Source organism: Oryctolagus cuniculus, chromosome 10 (assembly GCF_051225735.1).
Source record: "Oryctolagus cuniculus isolate XC-2025 breed Fujian yellow rabbit chromosome 10, ASM5122573v1, whole genome shotgun sequence".
Taxonomy (NCBI): domain Eukaryota; kingdom Metazoa; phylum Chordata; class Mammalia; order Lagomorpha; family Leporidae; genus Oryctolagus; species Oryctolagus cuniculus.
The window spans coordinates 98,902,988-98,923,630 of NC_142876.1; the positions used below are offsets into that span (position 1 = coordinate 98,902,988).

The 20,643-nt window shown below is 55.3% G+C and overlaps 1 protein-coding gene across 11 annotated transcripts in view; it reads left to right on the forward strand.

The window, feature by feature from the left end:
• The window catches only part of POC1A (POC1 centriolar protein A), a 76,014-nt gene that overhangs the window by 14,550 nt on the left and 40,821 nt on the right, over window positions 1-20,643 (forward strand). For 9 of the 11 annotated variants that reach the window (XM_051852358.3, XM_070050755.2, XM_089306164.1 and 6 more), the window contains exons 7-9: window positions 778-911; window positions 13,045-13,113; window positions 16,319-16,417. In XM_051852358.3, coding sequence (XP_051708318.3) covers window positions 778-911; window positions 13,045-13,113; window positions 16,319-16,417 — 302 coding nt within the window. Of the gene's footprint in view, window positions 1-777; window positions 912-13,044; window positions 13,114-16,318; window positions 16,418-17,101; window positions 19,030-20,643 lie in introns of those variants that run through there. The other 2 variants (XM_089306163.1, XM_051852362.3) reach the window with 1 other exon arrangement.

Here is a 20,643-nt window from a genome sequence, read left to right on the forward strand (position 1 = left end):
TCCCAGGCCCGTTGGGAACAGAGGTATAAAGTTTCCATGGCTGGGTGTCCGGGCCCTGAAGCCGAGGGACGCCAGGGCAGATAGTGGGGCTTGGACTGGGGCCTTGGGAAAAGGAGAGTCATGGATGGGGCAGGTCAAGTGACAGGACCTGGGGTTGCGTGGGACCTGGGGACTGAGGTGAGGGACATCCATGGGGGCCTCAGGGTCCGCAGCTCAGGTGGTGCAGAGGCCTCTTGAGCATAAGCTGGCAGCATGCCCATGGCGCCCCTCCCTGCAGGGGCAGGCCTGCACATGGAGAGCCTGGGGCCCAGTGCACTGGGCTAGGGAGGGGTGGGCTGGGGAAGCTGCGATCGGACCCGGTCCTGAGTGCTTCCTGAGACTGTTGAAACCATCTGCTTGCCTGCCTCCTACACAGGGTTCAGTTCTCCACTGGATCTCCCTCACGTAACAGTGTGCAGCACAGACAGTGCTGTGTTGAGCTCTCTGTCCTGCACCAGCACCACTGCTCAGCGTCGTGGGAGAGGGAGAGGGAAGGCGCGATTGCTCTCACTTGCACATTGCTCTCTGCCTGCTCTTGGCTGTGGATGAGCCTTCTCCCACCTTTTGTCATGCGCTTCTGAGAAATTCTGCGGGGCTCCCCCACAACTCTGTGTGCAATGCCCCCTCTGGCCCGGCCCCGCAGGCCTATGCCTAACCTCGGCCCCAGTTGCCTGTCTCAGGCCTCGGCTGTGCACTCTGGGCCTCCCAGGCAGCGCCTGACTGATGTCCTTCTCTCAGTGCACAGTGCGGCCGTGAACGCCCTCTCCTTCCACCCCACGGGAAACTACCTGATCACAGCCTCCAGCGACTCAACCCTGAAGATCCTGGACCTGATGGAGGGCCGGCTGCTCTACACACTCCACGGGCACCAGGTGAGGGCAACCGTCTGGCATGAGCAGCGTGGACTGGGGTGCAGGGCTGGGCTTCCCCCAGGGGGAGTTCTTTTAGAGTTCACTGTGGTTCTGTCACAGCCTAGGCAGTGGAGCAAGAGGCAGAGGTGGGCTTGCCAGCTGGGAGATGGATGGAGGCCTTTCCCTGTGCTGTGGGCATTTCACTGGGCCTGGGACTGAAGCTCCCAGGAGGGAACATGGGCATGAAATTAGAGGTGTGGGGGCAGTGCTGGGGGGCTGAATGGAATCTTTCCCCTAATGGCCTCCCCCATCCTCGTGGTTGGCAGAGCCATGGAATGCATGTGAGTTACCTAGGGGTTTGGGAATGGGCAGATATGGATGCCTTTAAAAACAGAGCACAGGTGTTTTGCAGAGGCCAGGGATAAAGGAAACCTGTAGATGAGTTGTTTGGGAGTTCCTGGCATTGAGTCAAAGCATCCAGTAAGTACCCTGGACTCCCTGGGTGGGCAGTGGCCATCACGCAGGTGTCTGTGGGCCAGCTCTGGAGGCTGGGCAGTGGGCAGCTCTCTTTAGCAGCTGGCCTGGAGTCTCCTGTTGGGACATTGTCACCACGCACAAGTAGGGCAGATTTTAGGTTTATTACCTTCTCTATCTCTGAGGAGGAGGCAGGCTAAACAGGGGGCAGGGTTGGGCCTTGGGGGCTATGGGAGGCCCTGGGGTGTGCATGTATCGGGCCTGCAGCCAGGTGTAGGGTGTCAGGCCAAGCGCTCTCTGAGCTGTTGTTCAGGCTCTCACTGCCATCTGAGTTAGGGCACATGGGGGGCATTTGGCCATGGTTGGTGAGTGGGACATGGGCCTTTTCTTCTGCATTCATGGCTGGCTCAGCTTTGGGTGACCCTTATCTGCCCTGTCAGATAGCCCATGTTCAGGATCAGCAGGCTGGGCACAGCCAGGTGTACTGTCTGCTGGGCCTGGGTGACTCCTGGTCCTAGTGTCAGCCTGTAGGGCCCTCCTCCGTTGGCCTTGAGCGTGGCAATTATTTCGATTCACGTGGAGCCAGTTCATCATAACCAGGAGGCCATTCCAAAACCACGTGAATACTGTGACCACTCTTGCTGCCCCAACGAGAAAAAAGCAAACCTGAGAGGCAGTGCACAGACAGAGCATGTTAAGTGGTCACCCAGGCCTTTTTCTCTTGCTGTGAGTGTTCTTTCAATAGCTGACTCCCTTCTTAGCCTGAGAACATCTGAGTGTGGCGTCTCAAATGTCGCTCCCAGTGCCCTGGCATGGCATCCAGTGCACAGAGGCAAACTTACTGACATCGTCCCCCCCTGGGGAGTGATGCGTTCATGAGCGGGAGCCGTGTATGCTCCATGGAATTTCTGGGTCACTCCTTCACGATACCCAAAGGGAGAGAGAAGAAAGAAGCGAGCTGACCTCTGCTCATTCTGTCTGTCCATCGATTGCCCCTCAGCTCACTGATCTGATCTGGGCACCAGGCATAGGAAATGGATGCACTGATGCCACCTCCAGGAGTTCTTGGCCTGGGAGGCAGAGGACTGGGGAGGCAGCAGAGCTGAAGGCAGGGTGAGACACGTTAGGAGACCCAAGGTATGAGGCACTTGGACGGTAGAGTGAGAGTGGGCAGGCCCTGCCTTCCTCTCCCGGGTACAGCTCGCGTGTAGAAGGTGGGAGTCAGGATTTGAGGCTCAAAGGATTTTCTGTTCTCAACCCCCCAAACTCCCCATCAAATATAGAAACTTAGGGTTTGTTTGCCATAGTTTTAAGGGGCCCTTCATTCTGGGGTACCTGGGGGTGGGAGCCCCTGGGCTTGACTTGCTCAGGGTTCTGCAGGCAGGGGCTGCACTGACTGCCCTGTCCCTCGCCTCTTCCTAGAGGATGCTGGTCCTCTCCTTGTTTTCTTTAAGCCCCAGGGTGAGACTACCGTGTGCTCCCAGCTGGCGGGGGAGCTGGTGCTGGGTTCTCTAGAGGCCATGGTTGAAAGATCTCCAGTGTGGTCAGACAGGCCCAGTTCCCTTCCCCTCCCATGGTGTGGGGCTGCTGCCTTGAAAGGGCTTTCTCTTGGGGTTACTTTAAAAAAAAGATTTATTTATTTGAAAGGCAGAATTAGAGAATGAATTTTTTTAAAAAACTTTTTTTTTTTTTTTGTCAGGCACAGTTAGACAGTGAGAGAGACAGAGAGAAAGGTCTTCCTTCCATTGGTTCATTCCCTAAATGGCCACTATGGCTGGCGTGCTGTGCCCATCCAAAGCCAGGAGCTAGGTGCTTCTTTCTGGTCTCCCATGCGGGTGCAGGGCCCAAGCACTGGGCCATCCTCCACTGCACTCCCCAGCCACAGCAGAGAGCTGGACTGGAAGAGGAGCAACCGGGACAGAATCCGGCGCCCCAACTGGGACTAGAACCCGGGGTGCCGGTGCCACAGGCGGAGGATTAGCCTAGTGAGCCACGGTGCTAGCCTAAAAAACTTTTAAAATTCTTATTTTTTTATCTATTTATTTCTAAAGATTTTATTTACTTGAGAGGGAAAGTTACAGACAGAGAGAGGCAGAGACAGAGAGAAAGGTCTTCCAAATGCTGCTTCACTCCCCAAATGGCCACAACTGCTGGAGCTGGGCAGATACGAAGCCAGGAGCTTCTTCTGGGTCTCCCACGTGGGTACAAGTACCCAAACACTTGGGCCATCTTCCACTGCTTTCTCAGGCCACTAGCAGAGAGCTGGGTCAGAAGAGGAGTAGCCGGGACACGAACTGGCACCCATATGGCATGCCGGCGCCGTGAGCAGAAGCTTAGTTTACTACGCCACAGTACCGGTCCCCGAGAGAATGATCTTCAGTCCTCTAGTTGACTCCCTAAAAGGCCGCAACAACCAGGCTGGGCCAGGCAGAAGCTAGGAGCCAGACACTCTATTCGGCTCTCTCACATGGGTACAGGGTCCCAAGCACTTGAGCTTTTTCTGCAGTCCCAAGCACACTAACAGGGACCTGGGCCAGAAGTGGAGCAGCTTGGCCTCAACCGGCACTCATCTGGCATGCCAGTGTCACAACCTGCTGCACAATGCCGGCCCCTCTTTTACGGTACTCATTAATGAGATGGAAGTAACTTATCATTGAAAAGTCCAGTTTGGGGGGCTGATGTGGGTGTGTGAACGTGGGAGCACTTAGGGGACAGGGCTGCTTGAGAAGGAGCTTTCCCCATGCAAGGCCCAGCTTGTCCTCCTGGCTGTGTCGCTGGGTTTGGGTGATTCCGAGTCAGCTGATGTTGGCTCCTAAGGGAGGTCAGTGCAGGTGAGCAGCGTCACTGTGGGCAGCTGTTTAAAATATAGAGCCTGCCAGCCAGACCGAACACCTAGTGCCTGTAGAGCCCCCATGGTCAGGAGCAGGCCTGCTTGTCCCTTTCTAAGAGGATAGGTCCCATCTAAGAGGATGGGCCTGGGCTGTACCTGTGGCTCATGAGAGTTTGCGAGATACTCTCGGGCATGTTTGGCTCAGCTCCAAGAAGAGTTCTTTTATAACCATGCTGACTCATTGGGGGCATACCATGCCTCTGCTGAGCCCCAGGAGAGGTCCTGGCTGGGGCTGTGTCACAAGGGACTGACCCTTCCCCCGTTGGCGGCCAGAGCTGCACCCAGATGCTCTATGGCAGTGTATAGTCCTTGCGGGCTCCCTGCTTGTAGGGTCCATGCCCTGCTTGTCCTTGCAGGAAGGTGTGCAGCCTTTGTGACTTGAGCTTTCGCATCCTGTCCTAGGAGGCAGTGCTGTAGAGGGGGCTGGTGCCCATGTGCCTGACTGAGCACAGCGGCTGCCCGCCACTTCCTCGATGGTGAACTGAGCAGCCCCAGTGCCCCTTGTGTGGGTCCCAGCCCCGGGGAATTCTGTCCCACAGAGAGGGAAGATGGCACATTAGAAGCACGTAGATTCCAGGTAGTGAAACCAAGAGAGCAGCCATGGCCTCTTGCCTCTTTGAGGGCAGAGCTGGGACAAGTGGCTACGTCTGTGTAGTTTCCACCACACTCATGTGCCACACAGGGCTTTTCAAATCCAAGTTGTGATTTCCTTCTTGTTTTTAGATCACTGGTCTGGGTACGATGCCAGCAGGCCTCTTGGTCACCTGTGTCCCACGGAGCCTTGCTGCTGCATGACGCTCTTCTGGTCCACAGGAGGGAACCTCATGACACCTTGAACTTAGAAGACATCCTTGTAGTCGTCTCCGGGCACTGTCCCACGAGAGCTGCCGAGGTAGCACCACCAAGCTGTTTGGCCGGTGGGGCAGCAACCTCCTTGTGCTTTTTATATACCTTTGAGTAGTGGACAGCGTAAGCTGGGGAAGAAGCCAGAAGAGCCCTTGCCTGGGAGACTGGGGCGCTTGGGCCAGGGGAAGTGCCTCTGTCCTTGATGTGGGCAGGGCTGAGTGAGCCCCTCAGGGGAAATACGGGGGAGGCTCAGGGGGAAAAAGGAGGGTCAGGGCGGCAGTGCTGTCTGGTTCGAGGCCATAGTCACCCTGATGTGCCTTTCAGTTGTCTCCCAAGACACAGGAAGTGTCAGGACAGAGGGACTTGCCGAGTGCCAGGCTATGATCAGGATCACCCTGCACAGCCTCTCGGTCTCTTGGGCCAGACCTGGATGCTGGCCTTAGGGCAGTGCCCCAGCCAAGGAATAGGACCACATGAGCAACTGGTGATTCTGTGGTGTATTGGCCACACTTCCCAGTGTTTTGACAGGCTCATTCAATGGGGCAGGAGGGTTGTCTTAGTCCATTTCATGCTGAGGTAACTAAATACCTGAGAACGAGTCATTTGTAAAGAACAGAGATTTCTTTCTTTTTTTTTCTTTCTTTCTTTCTTTGTTTTATTTATTTTTTTTTAAGATTTATTTATTTGAAAGTCAGAGTTACACAGAGAGAGAAGGAGAGGCAAAGAGAGTCTTCCATCCGCTGGTTCACTCCCCAGTTGGCTGCAACGGCCGGAGCTGCGCCAATCCGCAGCCAGGAGCCAGGAGCTTTTTTGAGTCTCCCACATGGGTGCAGGGACCCAAGGACTTGGGCCATCCTCTGCTGTTTTCCCAGGCCATAGCAGGGAGCTGGATAGGAAGTGGAGCAGCTGAGACTTGAACCAGCGCTGATATGGGATGCCGGCACTGTAGGCGGTAGCTTTACCTGCTGTGCCCCAGCACCAGCCCCCAGAGATTTTCTTTCAGTTCTGGAGGCTGGGAAATCCAAGATCAAGGCACAGACATCTGGTGAGGGCTGCTGTCTGCTTCCAGGACGGTGCCTTGGTGCTGTGTCCCAGGCGGTCCTGCAGAAAAGGGCACCAGACTCTCCGTGCAGCCCTTGTATGAGGGCCCCTCATCCCGTTCAGGAGGACAGGGCCCTCCGGACGCAGTCCCCTCCCGGAGGCCGCAGCTCATCCCGGTTCAGGAGGACAGGGCCCTCCGGACGCAGTCCCCTCCCGGAGGCCGCAGCTCATCCCGGTTCAGGAGGACAGGGCCCTCCGGACGCAGTCCCCTCCCGGAGGCCGCAGCTCATCCCGGTTCAGGAGGACAGGGCCCTCCGGACGCAGTCCCCTCCCGGAGGCCGCAGCTCATCCCGTTCAGGAGGACAGGGCTCTCCGGACGCAGTCCCTTCCCAGAGGCCGCAGCTCACCCCGGTTCAGGAGGACAGGGCCCTCCCGACGCAGTCCCCTCCCAGAGGCCGCAGCTCCCAAGACTGTCGTATTGGGGATTCAATTTTGGCATGAACTTTGGAGGAGACAAAACCATTCAGACCACAGCAGGGGTCATGGTTCCGAGTTTGCCGGAGGCCTGAAGACTGCTGAGCTTCACTCCTGCAGTCCTGGTTTTGGGACTTTGAGTTACAAGAGGGGAAACAGGGAGAGAGGCTGACAGTCTCCTCTGTGTGCCCGTCAGTGGTTAGGTCAGCCTTCAGGAGAGGACTGGGGGGTTCAGCGCTGTGGGTGCCATACTCTGGGGACAGGTCTGGGCTGCAGCTGGGGTCCACGTGGCTCCTCGGAAGCTTCTGTGGGGTATATGTTGCTGAGTGATTTGGGGGTGGCCCAGAGAGCTAGGCAGGCTCTGCCGTGGCTGGTGCCGTGGGCTGGCTGCAGATTTCCCAGTGCACCCCTGAGCAGACACGGACTCCTTTGCCAGGGCAGTGAGGGCAGGACAGGTGGAGCAAGGAGCCTGTTGGGCTGAGAGGTAGGTGGCCTGCCCTCTCTGACCTGAATCTGCTCATCCTGGGTGGAGAGTGGACAGCTGGGGCTGTTCAGCTGGCCCAGATGTGGCACACTGTCCCCCTTCCTCGGCCTTCAGCCCAGGAATGCCCAGGTGCTGGAATATGTTTGGGTGGGCAGAGTTCACAAGGCCTTGTGTGCCAAACAGTAATGTTCACCTTTATAAGGGAAACCCCAGTGTTTCAGGGAACAAACAGTCAACACCTACTTGTTTCCGGTTTTGGAAAACTATGGGTGCTCTCCCTTCTTATTCAGCCCAGACAGCTGATCTACAGGAGGAAAGGTCCTGGGCCCTGGGCTAAGATCATTCCAGCTCTGCCTCTCTCTGTGTGATGTAGGGCAAGGCTGAGCTCCCTTCCTCACCTGTGAGGCCAACATCTCCTTCTCTGCCTCAGGAGAGGAGGCCACGTCCAATGCCCGGGACACAGCCATAGTGGCTCCTCCCAGACGGTAGTCCGTCTCCACCATGGCTCTGGGGAAGTGAGCCCAGGCTGTGTTAAGCGAGAGCACGTTAAAAGGCTGTTATAGGTTCTTGCTGTGGGCGTGGCCCTGGCGCCAAGCTGGTGGAGAGGGTGGGCAGTCACTGTTAGAAAGAGAAGTCCATGGTGTCAGATGACTTAGTGACCCCACTGATGGGCAGGAACGTGACTGTCAGCCTCTCCCCACTTCCCCTCTTCTTGTGCTCTCACGGAGTCTCAGTGGTTCCTCTGGCTTTTTATTTTGCCTGGGACTGTTGTCGACTGTCCCAGAACACCTTGTTTTGGCTTCTCTTGTCATGTAGCTCCTGAAGCCAGCCTGAGGTGGGTGGGTTGAGGCCTCTCCCCTGACCCAACAGCATTTGTCCCCGTCAGCTGCCCTTAGTGGACTTGCCTTGCCAAGTGCTTTGGTCTGCAGGTCATTTGCAGTGCTCTTTGCTAACCCTGTCCATCCTGTCATCCTTCCGAGGGCCCAGCTCCTAGACGGCAGACCCAGGGCCTCAGGAAACCTGCGTGGTGGCCCTGGCTGGCGGGGCTGCCAGTGCCAAGTGTGAGGCTCGGGGCGTCTTCCATGATGGTGACAATGAAGAAGGAGGAAGGGAGTCCCTGCCTCCTGCTGGTGTCAGAGCTGCAGAGGAGCCTCACTGTCCCGTCACACCCCCTTGTTTTGCAGACGGCACATGGCAGGGAGAGGAAAGCGCCTTCCTACCGCCACAGTTGTCATGTGAGGCCCTGTGCCCCAAGGGAGGCCCCCACAGTTCTTGGTGGCAGAAGTGGGGACAATGTGCTGGAAATGCAGGTTTACTTTTCTGTAGTTTCTGAAACAGAATCTTGAGCCATGCTCTCTTGGCTGAAATCCCCTAGAGCTATTTGGGAGAGGGTGGTGGGCGGGCTGTGGGTGGGGAGTTAAATCTGGTGTTTGTGGCTGCGCAGTTGGGGTGCGTGTCACAGTAGAGTGACTGAGCTGCACGTGGTTCCGCGTGCCCCAGCTGGCCCACAGTGCGGGTGAGCAGCCCTGGACACAGATCCAGACCTGCACAAGGTGGCAAGAACGTACAGGCTTAGAGTGCAGTGCTCACACGTGTTTGCATGCCAGGCCCTAGGCTGGAGGTAGGGAAGTGGCAACAGAGGCACTCGTCCTGGAGGGAGGGAGGCAGCAGTGCAACAGTGGCCTAATGTGTGGGCTGCTGCGGGGTAGGACGCTGTCACCTGTACCTCACCTCCCTGGTTTCTTCAGGTACTCTGCCGCCCTGGCCGGTCCTTTCTTTTTGGATGGATATGTTGATAAACCTGGATCATAGCAGGATTATGTATGGATGATTGGGTACCTCCTGCGAAAGCTGGGGGAACTCTGCTCTGAGTGACCCCAGTGGCCCCTGCCGCATCCCACAGCAGAGGTGTCCTCAGAGGTGTCTTCGGCCATGGTCCAGAAGGACCCAGGCAACAGCTCCTGCTCATAGGCTGCTCCTTGTCCGCTGGGTCGTGGTGGCGCCATGGACTGCCATTGGACACAAGGGCCCAGTCACAGCAGGTGTTGGTGAGCACGTGCGGGAGTCTCCCAGGTGTGGAGGAGGTTGTGGAAGAGAGTCCCGTGGGTTGCAGTTTCTCTGCCTGGGCACAGGGGTCAGAGGCCAGGGCACCCACGCCAGCTGTGTCTCAGATCTCCTTGGTCTGTCCCTGTTTGACAGCCACACTGCTTTTGCCTCTGACTCCTGGGGCATGGCCTGACAGTCAAGTTTGTTCACCAGCAGACAGTGTATATGAGACTGATGAAAAACGTTCCACCGCTCTTGGAAGTTCGTATGTTGGATGCCTGGCAGGCCTGTACCAGGATAATGTTGTGGGCATAACCGCCAGGGGCCAGGCTTGCAGGGGTCTTGGTGAGTCAGGCAGGAGGTAAGGAGTGTGGAGAGGTATGGAGAAGCTGCTGGGGACAGGGGAGTGAGCGACCCCTGGCGCTAATCTAATCTAACCACCGTGCACCCCTTTGTTTTGCTTTTCTCCCCCCAGTTTTTCCATGAATGTGTTGCTATATGAAGAAACTGGACAGTGGGGGTCTCTTGGATCTGGCATTTGGCAGGGGAGAGGCATTGTATGGTGAAAGGAATGGGTGTGGTCCAGCCAAACTCAAGGGAGAGCAGGGTGCGAGGAGAGGCTGTGGCCAGGGTTCATGGTTGGTTGAGTAGGATCCTCTCACAAGACTCCAGCTGACCTGTCAGGGGAGAAGGAGGTCCTAGCTGAGTCCATGAAGCAGGCATACCACTTGGCCTGGCCTGGAGGCAGACAGCGACCAGGGCTGCTGGCAGGCAGGCACCTCTGGCCATCTGAGCTGTTGGAATCCATGCTGCTGCCGGCCCAGCCAGGAGTGCTGCCGCGAGTCACGCTCTAGAGTCACCGTGGATGTATCCAGGGCGGGCCTGGCCTGTGGGAAGCAGTAGCTTGGCAGAGATTAATCAGAAGACTAAGTCACCATGAGGATAGAACATGCGTCCCATCTGATTGCTGACAATGATGAGACCTTGGAGAAGGCATTTGGTGCAGCAGTTAACACGCCTCTTGAGAGGCCCACATTCCATGTCAGAGTACCTGGGTTCTGAACCCAGTCCTGACTCCACTTTCAACTCCAGCTTTCTGCTGATGCACACCCTGGGATGCAGGCAGATAACGTCTCAAGTGCTTGGATCCTGCCAGCCATGTGGGAGACCTGGATAGGGACCCGGACTGTGGGGGCGCATGAACCAGCAGAGGAGAGGTCTTTCTGCCTCTCAAATAAAATTCATAAAAATTATACTTAAAAAAGAGCTTTCCCATGCCTCCATGATTGGAAACATTCTAATATACTTCCCATTAACTAATGGGCTAAAGAAGAAATTGCAGTGGAAACTAAACATTCAGAAGTGAATGACAGTGCAGATGTTGCATACTGGGAACTTGTGGGATCCACCTAAAGTGGTCATCGGAGGAAAATTTGTAGGCTTAAATGAATCTTTTAAAAACTTTTTTTTTTTTTTTTTTTGACAGGCAGAGTTAGACAGTGAAAGAGAGAGAGCCAGAAAGGTCTTCCTTTTCCGTTGGTTCACCCCCCAAATGGTTGCTACAGCTGGCATACTGCGCCAATCCGAAGCCAGGAGCCAGGTGCTTCCTTCTGGTCTTCCTATGCGGGTGCAGGGCCCAAGCACTTGGGCCATCCTCCACTGCCTTCCCGGGCCACAACAGAGAGCTGGACTGGAAGAGGAGCAACCGGGACAGAATCCGGCGCCCCAACCGGGACTAGAACCCAGGGTGCTGGCGCTGCAGCGGAGGATTAGCCAAGTGAGCCACGGCACCGGCCTAAAAACTTTTTGTTTTCATTTTATTTGAAAGGCAGATAGAGATTGGTCTTCGCATTTATGCTGGTTCATTCCCCAGATGCCCACAGTAGCTAGGGCTGGGCTAGGCAGAGCCAGGAGCTAGGAACTTTATCCAGGTCTCCCACTTGGGTGGCAGGGACTCAAACACTTGGGCCATCTTCCGCTGCTTTTTCAAGGCCATTAGCAGGGAGCTGGATTGGAAATGGAGTAGCTGGAACTTGAGCTGGTGTCCGTATGGGATGCTGGTGTTGCAGGCAGTGGCTTAATGTGCTGGGCCACAATACTGGCCCCAAGGGGCGCATTGTTTTTGACATTCCATGTACTGCAATCCTTCCCTTTTCTCTGTTCTCTAGTTTTTCCTCAAAGTGAAAATAACTTAGCTTTTTTAAAACTGTTTTATTGTGGGAGTGCCATATACTAACTGTATAGTGAATATAGAAAATGACAGATTCCTAGAATTAAGTAAAAGTAGCTAAAATTGCACCCCTCCCTTAAGCCCTGTTTTAACCCTTCGCAGACTGTCCACTTAGAAGGGTATCTGAGTGCCACCTGCCCTACCACCCTGCTCTGCTCAGCCACTGCACGTGCAGCCAGCGTTCAGCAAGTGGGGCCACGCAGCCTGCCGTGTCTGACACCTGGCACTTCACACTCAGTGATGTTATTGGGCATTGTTCCCTTTAGGAAAGTGGATCTACTTGATCCTGGTGGATGGTGGTAGCCTAGAGTTCCCAGGGCTCCTGGAGATGGGGCCTGCCCAGGCCCTTGTGGCTCCCCCCGCGTGGAGAAGGCAGGTGACAAGCAGGCACAGTCTGGAGGTTTTGCCTTTGTGTCCTCTCAGACCTGTTCCCCTCCCTGGGCCACCTCTCCCTGAGGAGGACTAAATGCAGATTAAGTGGGTCAGTGTGGGTGAAGTGCTCAGGGCCAGCCCCAGGGGCTAGCTGGTGTTGGAATTCACTTTCTCACTGACACCTCTGAGAGGGGGAACCGTGGGTGGAGTCTCAAAATGTGGGCACCTTGTCACCTGACCTACCTGAGTGGCTTCTGTCAGCCTGCCTGTCTTCTCCTGGTGGCAGAAGCTGTCTTGCCTCGTGGCTGGCCAAAACCCTGACTGGCCTTCTCAGGCACAGAGTGCTCCTCGGATCCGTGGTTGGCCTGTGGCTGTGTTGCTCTTGAACAGCTGGGGTGATCGCCACTGCCTGTGATGGCCTGGAGGAACTAAGGTGGCCTTGGTGAGAGCGGCCAGGCTGTCTTCCCACAGGAGAGAACCTCTGGTGTCTGCTTCAGCTGGGCCTGGCCGCAGTCACAGTCTGTGGCAAGGAGGAGGTCCTGATGCTGTGCTAAGATGGGTTCCTGCTCTGCGTCTTTCTGGAGTGGAGTTCAGCTGTGTGGGGAAGAACCCGGAGATCAAGCGCCTTGTCCCCCCAGCCTGGACGTGCTCAGGGCCCTCAGGTGCTTGGGCCCTTGTTCCGCTCCAGGTGGTCATGCAGGCCTTCTGCACTTGGGCAGCCAGAACAGGCTGGTCCTCCCCCAAGGCCTGAAAGTGATGTGCGTGTTAGAGGGACGTTGCTCTGCCTCCCAGGCACCTCCCATAACCCCTCCTGGCCTCCTGGTACCTGGGCCCCCCAGCCATGCCCTGTCTCTCAAGCCATTAGCTCCTGCTTGGGACTTCCACTTCTCCAGTCAGCAGCAGGGCTCTGGGGCCTGGGTCAGAGGGACTGGGTGTTGGTCCCACTGCCGTGGCCTGTGACTGCGCAGTGCATCTCTGGCTCCAGCTTCTCACTGAGGGTGTGAGGACGTTGATGCTACCTCAGCAGGGCTGCCGGCAGGGGCTGCCCTGTTCTCTCATCTCTGCCCGCCCTTGCTCCCATGGCCTGGTCTTGGTCCTGTCGTGGTGCCCGGGAACAGAGGGCTCAGCAGCGGTGCTTGAACGTGGCACACGCAGGCTCCTTGGCTAGGGGCGGGGAGGCCTGCAGCCGGTTGGCCTCTGTCCTTTACCCACTGCTGCTGTCATTTGGGAATGGTCTCTTCCCACGCACTTAAAATCCAGAGTAACCTTTGGTGCTTGTTCTTGTTTGCTCTGCCAGGGTCCGGTCACCACTGTTGCCTTTTCAAGAACAGGAGAGTATTTTGCTTCTGGAGGTTCTGATGAACAAGTAAGTAAAAAATGGCCGAGGGCTCTGGGCTGATACTGCTCAGAAGTGGACAGGAGGCTGGAGGCCATCCTGGGGATGGGCCATGTCTCACCATCTTGCTTGGTGGCTTTCAGTGACCGTGAAGGCCTTGATGGAGCTTGGGTTGAGGGTGCTCAGATCCAGAGTCCTCATTGCCCCAGAGTGGGTTTCTTATAGGTGCTGACCATGTGGCAGCATCTCAGGGCCCCTGCTGCTGAAACCAGCATGGGTCGGCGGGAGTCTGGGCTCTCACTGCCATGGAAAAGCTGATGTTTTTTTCCTAATTCTAAACAAACAGTTAATAAGTCTTAGATTTTTTAAAAAGATTTATTTTTATTTATTTGAAAGAAAGAGGGAGAAACAGAGAGAGAGGGAGAGGTATCTTTTGTCTGCTAGTTCATTCCCCAAATGGCTGCAGTGGTTGGAGCTGGGCTGATTCAAAACCAGGAACCAGAAGCTGGGCCCAAGGACCTGGGCCATCCTCCGCTGCTTTCTCAGCCACATTAGCAGAGAGCTGGATCGGAAGTGGAGCAGCTGGGACTCGAACTGGCATCCATATGGGATGCCAGCATTACAGGCAGAGACCTAGACTATGCCACAGCACCAGCCCCTAATTATTAGACCTTAAATATAGCATGCCTCTGTGTCCAGTGTAGTAAGAATTTCATCTGTCATTTCATGCTTGTGCTAGCTTGTGGGGCAGGCTCTGTCGTCTCCCTTCTGCAGATGAGGAAACAGTCCCAGCAGATGCAGAGCTGGGACAGGGCACCAGAGTTCATCTGACTTTATTTATTTATTTGTTACATGTTTATTTACTTTTATGTATTTGAAAGGCAGAGTCACACCAAGAGAGACAGAGAGGGAAACAGGGAGACAAAGATCTTCCGCCCACTCGTTCACTCTTCAAATGCCCACAACAGCCAGGGCTGGGAAAGGCTGGAGCCAGGAGCCCAGAACTTTATCTGTGTCTCCCACATGGGAGGCAGGGACCCAAGCCCTTGAGCCATCTTCTACTGCCTTCTAGCCTGTGAGCATTAACCGAAAGCTGGCTTGGAAATGGAGTAGCCAGGATTCAAACTGGCACTCTTGTGTGGAAGGCAGGGGTCCCAAGCGGCAGCTTGATCCACTGTGCCACGTGCCTGCCCCTCGTTGACTTTATAGAGCTGTGCCTCTGGCCTGGGAGCCTCTACTCCAGTATCTGCTGCCCGTTGCTCCCCAGCCCACTGTACATGCTTGGGAGGGGTGTCAGAGAGGACGCTGTGAGGAGGTGCTCTCCTGCCTTATCACCCTATGGTCCTGACCAGACTGCTAAACGGTGACCTGTCTCCCAGTGGGCACTGCAAGACCAGAGCTCCCAGGGGTCTGTCTGCAGCCGGCAGCCTCTGGAGCATCGGTGGTGCCTCCTGAGGCGAAGGAAGGCCGGCTGCTCTGAGGAGCATTGCTGAGTGCGGTCATGCCATTGACACCTGGCCCCTGCACAGCTCCGGCGCTCAGCCTGCAGGAGTCCCATTGGCCCTCCATGAGCCCTGGCCCCAGCCAAACATCAATTTTCATCACATCTCTGCCAGTAAAGCAGAGGGTGGTTGGAGGCTCCTTGACCACAGCCTGGAAAAGAGGCAGCAGGTGTTTTCTCACCGCAGCACCTGTCCTTATGCTAGCAGACGAGGGAGGAGGAAGGCATGGGGACCCCTGAGCCTGGCCGTGGAGCCCGGCTTATGGCTTAGAAGGCAGGGAATGGTACAGTAAGCAGTGTGTGGTAAAATAAATCCCTGTAGTACCAGAGCAGCCTGGCAGAAAAGAGGGCTTCTACCTAGTCTGGTACCTCCTCAGACAGCTACTGCCAGCTTTTTTTTTTTTTTTTTAATGTTTTTTATTTTTATTTATGAGGTAGTAAACAAAGAGAAATGCTTCCATCCACTGGTTCACTCCCCTAATTGCCACAATGGCCAGAACTGGTTAAGGCCAAAGCCAGGAGCCCAGGACTCCATCCTGGTCTCTCACATGGGCAGCAGGAACCCAAGCCCCTGGGCCATGTCCTGCTGCCTTCCCTGGTGCGTTAGCAAGCAGCTGGGCTGGAAGCAGGGAAGCTGGGCCTCGGACACGTGCTGCAGTAGGGAGTGCTGGTGTTGCAGGCTGCGCCGCGACGGGCCCTGCTGCCGTCGAAAGTCTGCTCTGAGAGCCCATAGAGAGGCATGTTGACAAAATCTCTTCACTAACCACTTGACTCCTAGGAGAGTCTTCAGCAGTTATATTTGCACAGTTACACAAGGACCCACTAAACAAGGCGGGTGTGAGCTGACACACTGTGTGTAAGGTGACGGATGAGAGCACCCGGCTGCCCATCTGTCTGGGTTCAGTAATCAGCAGAGCTGCTCGGGCGGTAGACAGGAGCCTCCCGGAGAGCCAGGCTCACTGCGGCGTTTGACAGGGATGTTCCCCTTGGGTCTGTTGGGAACCCAGGCCCTTAGGACCTAGAAGCACACAGCTGTATGTGGTGACAGCCTCCAGCAGGGAGCGCTGTCGCTCCCCAGCAGAGCAGCACCCTTTGCTTTTGCAAGGACTTTGGAGTGGGACATGTTTTTTCTGGCTGAGCTAAGCCTTGGGATAACGGGCGTGTTGCCGAGTGCTCCCTGGGTGCCAGTGTGTGTGCCAAGGCGTCCCTGGTGAGTCTCACAGCAGCCCTGTGCTATGGAAGCTAGAACTGTCCCCTTTCCACAGATGGGGGAATTGAGGCATATGGCTTAAGGCCCTTGCCTGGGGCCACACAGGAGGGGTAGAGCCAGGATCCTAAAACCCTCCCCCTGCTCTGTGGTCTGGCCTGCAATGCATGTGTTGACCCTAGTCCCAGTGTAACAAGCCAGGAGCATCTGCTTAGTGGGGAAACAGATGATGAACACGGGAATGGGACAGATGGATGAAGTAGCTTCAGACCCTGAGGATACAACTCCCTTGCCTAGTGGCGCTGCACAATGATGCCCCATCCCTGTGGCACTTCCAGGTCCTCTTGAGGCCCAAGAGCCCACTTTCCTGGAGATGGGGCAGACCCCCGTGTGGAGCTGAGATGTCAGGTGGGGACCACTGTCCTTCCATGGCCTGCAGCTGTGGGGTGGCCTCTGGGCCAGTTTTCTCAAAGAAAGAAACTGGCAAGGACTTTTCTTCCCCTCATCCTGAGTGCTTATCTTGGCAGGTAATGGTTTGGAAGAGTAACTTTGATGTTGCTGATTATGGAGAAGCCACAAAAGTACAGAGGCCCCCAGCCACGCTGGCCAGCTCTGCTAGGACTTTGGTAAGTGGTTTGGTGGGTGAGTCCTGAGCCTTGGGACTCTGGGGTGATTATAGACAACAGGGGTGCCAGAGGCTTAGACCAATCAGGGGAAGAGACCCCAGTTGGAACCCGTCCAATGTGCCCTGGGCTCTCGTTGTTTTTAGTTTCCAATCTCGAATGAGCATGTAAGACCCTGAGAGGCAGTTGGAGCAAGGTGCTAGTCACCTAGCACCTTGTTCACCCAGCAGCAATGTTCCCTGGCATATTCTGCTGCTGCATAGAGGCCTCAGGAATCAGAGGACCTCTCCCGTACTGAGTTCTGGGTGCAGGCCTCAAGTGTGGGGTTCCTAGAGGGTGCAGGGCCTAAAGCCACACCTGGGCCCAATGGCAGAGAGCCTGGCCCTGTTCTCACTTCTTCTTTTTTTTTTTTTTAAACCATGGAGAGGAAGTTCCTTAGCCAAGAACCGTTTTTAGTATCTTTGTTGGTAATAGGGACTTCAGTGTTTGTAAATTGACATATTTAATATTTTTGACATTTTTTTGAGGAAAATTTGATAACTGATGTAGTCTTATTAAATAAAGAGTTTACAGCTTTGGCTGAAATAAATGGTAAAACTAAGCTTGTGAGAGCCCCAGGGTCTTAAACAGCCATGGGCTGTTTAAATCTCTCCTCTCTGGACCTTAGAGACTATGCCTTCCCCACAGGCGGAAACTGGCCTGGACAACAGGAAGCAGCTCGCCCAAGGCCCCCAGCAAGTCAAGGCTGGGCTGAGAATAGAAGCAGGAAGCCTCCTGAGTCCATAGTGGGGCTTTCTGTGGCTCCAGCACATGGACATCCCCTTCCCCATGCACACACACTTGCTCTGTTCTCTGTGTTGGGGCTGCCTCTGGGAATAGGTTGGTTGAGGTTTATAGTTTCTCTTTTGATTTTTTAATTGAAAAAAAAAAAAAAGAGAGAGAGTTTTCTTTAATGTATTTATTTGAGACACAGAGAGATCAAATTCCCATAATAGCTAAGTCTGGCATAGGCTGAGGCCAGGAGCCAGGGTCTAGTCTGGTCTCTCACATGGGTGCAGGGGCCATCATCTGCTGTATTCCCAGGTGCATTAGCCTGATATTTTGGCCAGGAGCTGGATCAGAAGCAGAGTAGCTGGGATTTGAACTGGCACTCTGGTATGGGATGCCAGCTTTGCAAGTGGTGACATAACCTGCTGTGCCACAGTGTCGGCTCCAGTTTAGTTCTTCTTCCAAGGGCAGCCGTCCTGGCCTGCCTCCTGGCTGGGAGGCTTTGTTCTCCACACTTGGATTTGTCAGAGGGTGGCTGAGTTGCACGATGGTCTGCTTGCTGCCAGTTCATCTTCCACCTAGAAAGGTATTTCCAAACCACAGGGCTGGGGACCTCTGCAAGTCAGCCTGACCTCTGGACTCCCTGCCCTCTCCTCTTTGGCACTTAGGGTGAGCCAGGCGTGGCCAAGGCCCTTTACATGTGCTGCCCTCTTTGTTCCTTGTCAGAATAATAGAGTAAAGTCACAGCTCCTGTCTCAGAAGAGACATTTGGGGCTTACAGACTTGGCGGCCTCTCTGAGCAGGGCTGATTACCTAAAAACTGCAGGAGGCCCCAGAGGGCAGGGGTGCACTGCCGTCCGCCTGCTGAGTCTGGTTAGCTTCCACCAGCCTGACCAGGGGGATCCCGCATGCTTGGTTGAGCTGTCTCTCGCTTCTCAGTCCTGGCTTGGAGATGGGATTGGCTTTCCGAGCTGTGGGGGCTGGTAGTCAGGATGAAGGCATGTGGAGCAGGTGACGTCACTGGACAGGATGGCACGTGACTGGGCGAACCACTTGCCAAGACTCAGTGCAGCCACTGGTCCGCACTCTACCTTCAGGACCATGTTAGAGCTGTTGTCATGTAGGGCTCAAACAGGGGAGCCGGCTCAGAACCCTGGCTGTGTGAGCCCAGGCAAAGCACCCCTTCATCCCAAGCCTCTGTTTCCACAGTGGGTCCTGAGGACCCCATAGACAGGCTGTGAGGACCAGCTATAACGTAGATGAGCTCCACTTCCCCACACAGCGACTCATTAAACTTCCAGTTGTTCTTAGGGGAGATGGGTTATTTGTCATTGTCCCTTGGGGACTCTGAGAGGACACACGGGTCCTCTTCCAGGCCCATGCCCTCACTAACAGATGCACACCCTGTGGTGCACACTGGCAGGGCTCCTCTGATCTTGGGACTCCTGGGCCAAGAGGAGCACTAGGCTCTTTGTGGGTTTGGTTTCTTGTGGTAAAATGTAGATAGTAGGCTGGCACCGTGGCTCACCAGGCTAATCCTCCGCCTGTGGCACTGGCACCCCGGGTTCAAGTTCCAGTTGGGGTGCCGGATTCTGTCCTGGTTGCTCCTCTTCCAGTCCAGCTCTCTGCTGTGGCCTGGGAAGGCAGTGGAGGATGGCCCAAGCGCTTGGGCCCTGCACCCGCATGGGAGAGCAGGAGGAAGCACCTGGCTCCTGGCTTCGGATCGGCGCAGTGCCAGCCGCAGCAGCCATTTGGGGGATGAACCATCGGAAAGGAAGACCTTTCTCTTGTTTCTCTGTCTCTCATTGTCTAACTCTGCCTGTCAAAAAAAAAATTAAAATAAAAATAAAAAATTTAAAAATGTATATAGTGTAAGATTGACCATGTTAGCTGCTGATAGGCGTATGGCATGGTGGCATGAAGTATATGCACGTTGGTGGTTGCTGTGCGCCATGCGCCATCACCATCCATCTCTAGAACTTTTCACCTGCACAGACTGAGAGCTCGTGTTTGTGACCCTATGCTGTGGTTAGGTTTTCTCCTGAGACAGGAAGGGGAGCTGACGGGTGTGTTCTCGCCCTTCCTGTCAAGGACTTCCCTGGCACAGACTCCATGGCTGGCCAGGGCGTCTCAGTTCCCCAGGGAGCCAGGAACACAGCAGCTGTGTCCGTGGAGGCCCCCCACCCACCTCTGTCCTCACACCACCCTTCCAGGAACCCAGGCTTGCTCGACCTGGGCCCTGCTGATATTTTGGACCGATCATTCTTTGTTGTTGGAGGCTGCTGTGTGCCCTGTGTGGTGTTTAGCAGCATCCCTGGCCTTTGCCCACCAGGTGCTAGAAGCATGCTGCCCCCTTCCAGCTGTGACAACTCAAAACCGCCTTCAGACGTTGAAAATGACACTGGGACGTGGGTGGGCGAGAGAATCACTTGGATACAAAGCTGGCCTCACAGTGGGGGGAGTGGTTGTGGCTGGCACTGGCTGCTGAGCAGTGAGAGGGGTCTGGACAGAGGCGGAGGACCTGTCATTCTAGCCCACTTGTGTGTGTAGACTCTGCTCAGTCGGGTCAGCAGCTGTGGCCCAGTTCCTCAGCCTGGGTTTCTGACAGAAGCTTGTTTTGTAGTAATGTTTGGTGCCAGATCTGGAGTCTTCTAGAGGTGATTATAACAGCAACAGCAAAGGCCTTTTGCCTTTAGCAACTTAGTTTTCTTTACTTAACCTTGGAGTGTGTTCCTTTCCTTCCTGCCCAGAGGTTTCCCTGGCTCTGAGATAAAATCTGGAGAGTGGTTTGGTGGCTGACCAGCGTGGCATGACTTCTCGAAGAGCCTGGGAATGCTGCAGCCATGCCCAGGAGCTCGCGAGTCTCATGGCTTCCTGCGCTTCAGCACCATCCCCACGCTGGGCTGCAGCCTCTGAGGCTGCCTGAGTGCTCTGAGCACTGAGGAGTTTGAGGAAGCCCAGTGGCTGAATGTGGCTGTTGGATTCCAGACCACTTGCCCATTCTGATGTGGCAGCTGAAAGACAGAGGGGGCAGACCCAGCATAGGGCCTCAGCAGGGCTGGGCTGGGAGCCTGTGGCAGTCCCTCGGCCCTGGAAAAGCCCCTGCCCATGACCCCTCCTCTGTCTGCTGCATTTCAACGCTGAGCTCTTGGAACGGAGGCTGTCCTTGAGCCCACTCCGCACAGAGCGCTGTTCACTGCAGAGCTATTTTCAACCTCTGGTTGAAATTCACAGCTTATTTTTAGGCACATTTCATGTTGAAAAGCAAAAGCCATTTCCCAGCCATTCAGAATGAGAATAATGGGTTCCATTTTCCCTCTATTCTTGGCTGAGTTGTGCATGAGGAGGGATTTCAAGGCTTATGGCTGGGGAACCTTCTGTGTTTGGAAAGCTGCAGATGGAGGATTCCAGGCCACGTTCTGGGCCGAGGGTGGGCAGAGAGCTCTGTGTGCTGCCCGTGA